Source organism: Eurypyga helias, unplaced genomic scaffold, assembly GCF_000690775.1.
Source record: "Eurypyga helias isolate BGI_N326 unplaced genomic scaffold, ASM69077v1 scaffold32821, whole genome shotgun sequence".
NCBI classification, from domain to species: domain Eukaryota; kingdom Metazoa; phylum Chordata; class Aves; order Eurypygiformes; family Eurypygidae; genus Eurypyga; species Eurypyga helias.
Window position 1 is genome coordinate 1 of NW_010232014.1, and position 965 is coordinate 965.

The 965-nt window shown below is 60.4% G+C and overlaps 1 protein-coding gene across 1 annotated transcript in view; it reads right to left on the bottom strand.

The window, feature by feature from the left end:
- Positions 1 to 309: 309 nt before the first annotated feature.
- The window catches only part of LOC104516829 (mesoderm induction early response protein 2-like), a gene marked incomplete at its 5' end in the record, with an annotated part of 1,480 nt that continues 824 nt past the window's right edge, over positions 310 to 965 (bottom strand). The window contains one exon of the mRNA XM_010161282.1: positions 310 to 788. Coding sequence (XP_010159584.1) covers positions 310 to 788 — 479 coding nt within the window. The remainder of the gene's footprint in view (positions 789 to 965) is intronic.

A 965-nucleotide genomic window follows, 5' to 3' on the forward strand; every position in this document is an offset into this window, starting at 1 on the left:
GACACGTCCCCTGTCCTGAGGGCAGGGACTCTGCGAACGGCCTGGAATTACCTGGGGTGACACACGGTCAACGAAAGAGGGGGCGATGGAAACCCTCCCCCCCTAAAGCCAGCCACCAGCTTTGTGCGAGTGCATCACAACCGGAGCAGAAAGGTGTTTGGTTTACTGTAGCCTTGGATCAAGGAGGATGGAAAGACGGATTCTGACCAACGGCTCCAAACTGTCCCTACAGAGCAGCGGAAGTTCCAGGATTTCACTCAGTCAGGTCAAAGTCCTCGCTGGGTCTGTGACAAGTTTGTGACCGGAGACTCACTGCGAGAGCGGCTCCGACCGAGCCACGGGAGCGGGACCGGCCTGGTGAGCCGTCAGGAAACTATTTACATCCCCGATGCCGATGAGGCCAAAATCTGTGACCGATAAGGACACTTGCGCAGGGGCCACCACTGCCTCTGGGTCTCTGTCCAAATCCATGGGGTCAGCGATTAAAGGCAAACCCTCGTTAATGTCTGCGGGGAGCGTGAAGTCCATGGTTATCGTCTCACCGGAGCTCTGTAACATCTCCTGCTTCTCCGCGAGTCCTGCTCCTGCCGGCGGCAAAGCGAAGAGCCCCGACTCCGAGGGGGTGACAGGGTGTCGCGGGCAGGAAGCCGAGACGGTGCCCGAGGGGGTCTCCTCCGCGGGGTCGAAGGAGCAATTCGTCTCCGAGGGGGTGCTGCACTCGTAGCCCTGCCCCGACTCGCTCATGCTGCCCAGGCTGCAGGCCGTGCTCTCCACGCTGAGGGGCTCTGCGCACCACGCAGGAGGGAAAGGGGGGAGATGGGGAGGGAAGGGGGGGGGCAGCACGTGAGAGAAAGCGAGAGTGAGCCCGTAACATCAGAAAAACCCCAGAAGGCAGTTCAGTCCTGCACCACACTGTGTGTTTGATGGCAGAAGTGTCTGTTACAGCAACCGAGGTGCTGCCAGCC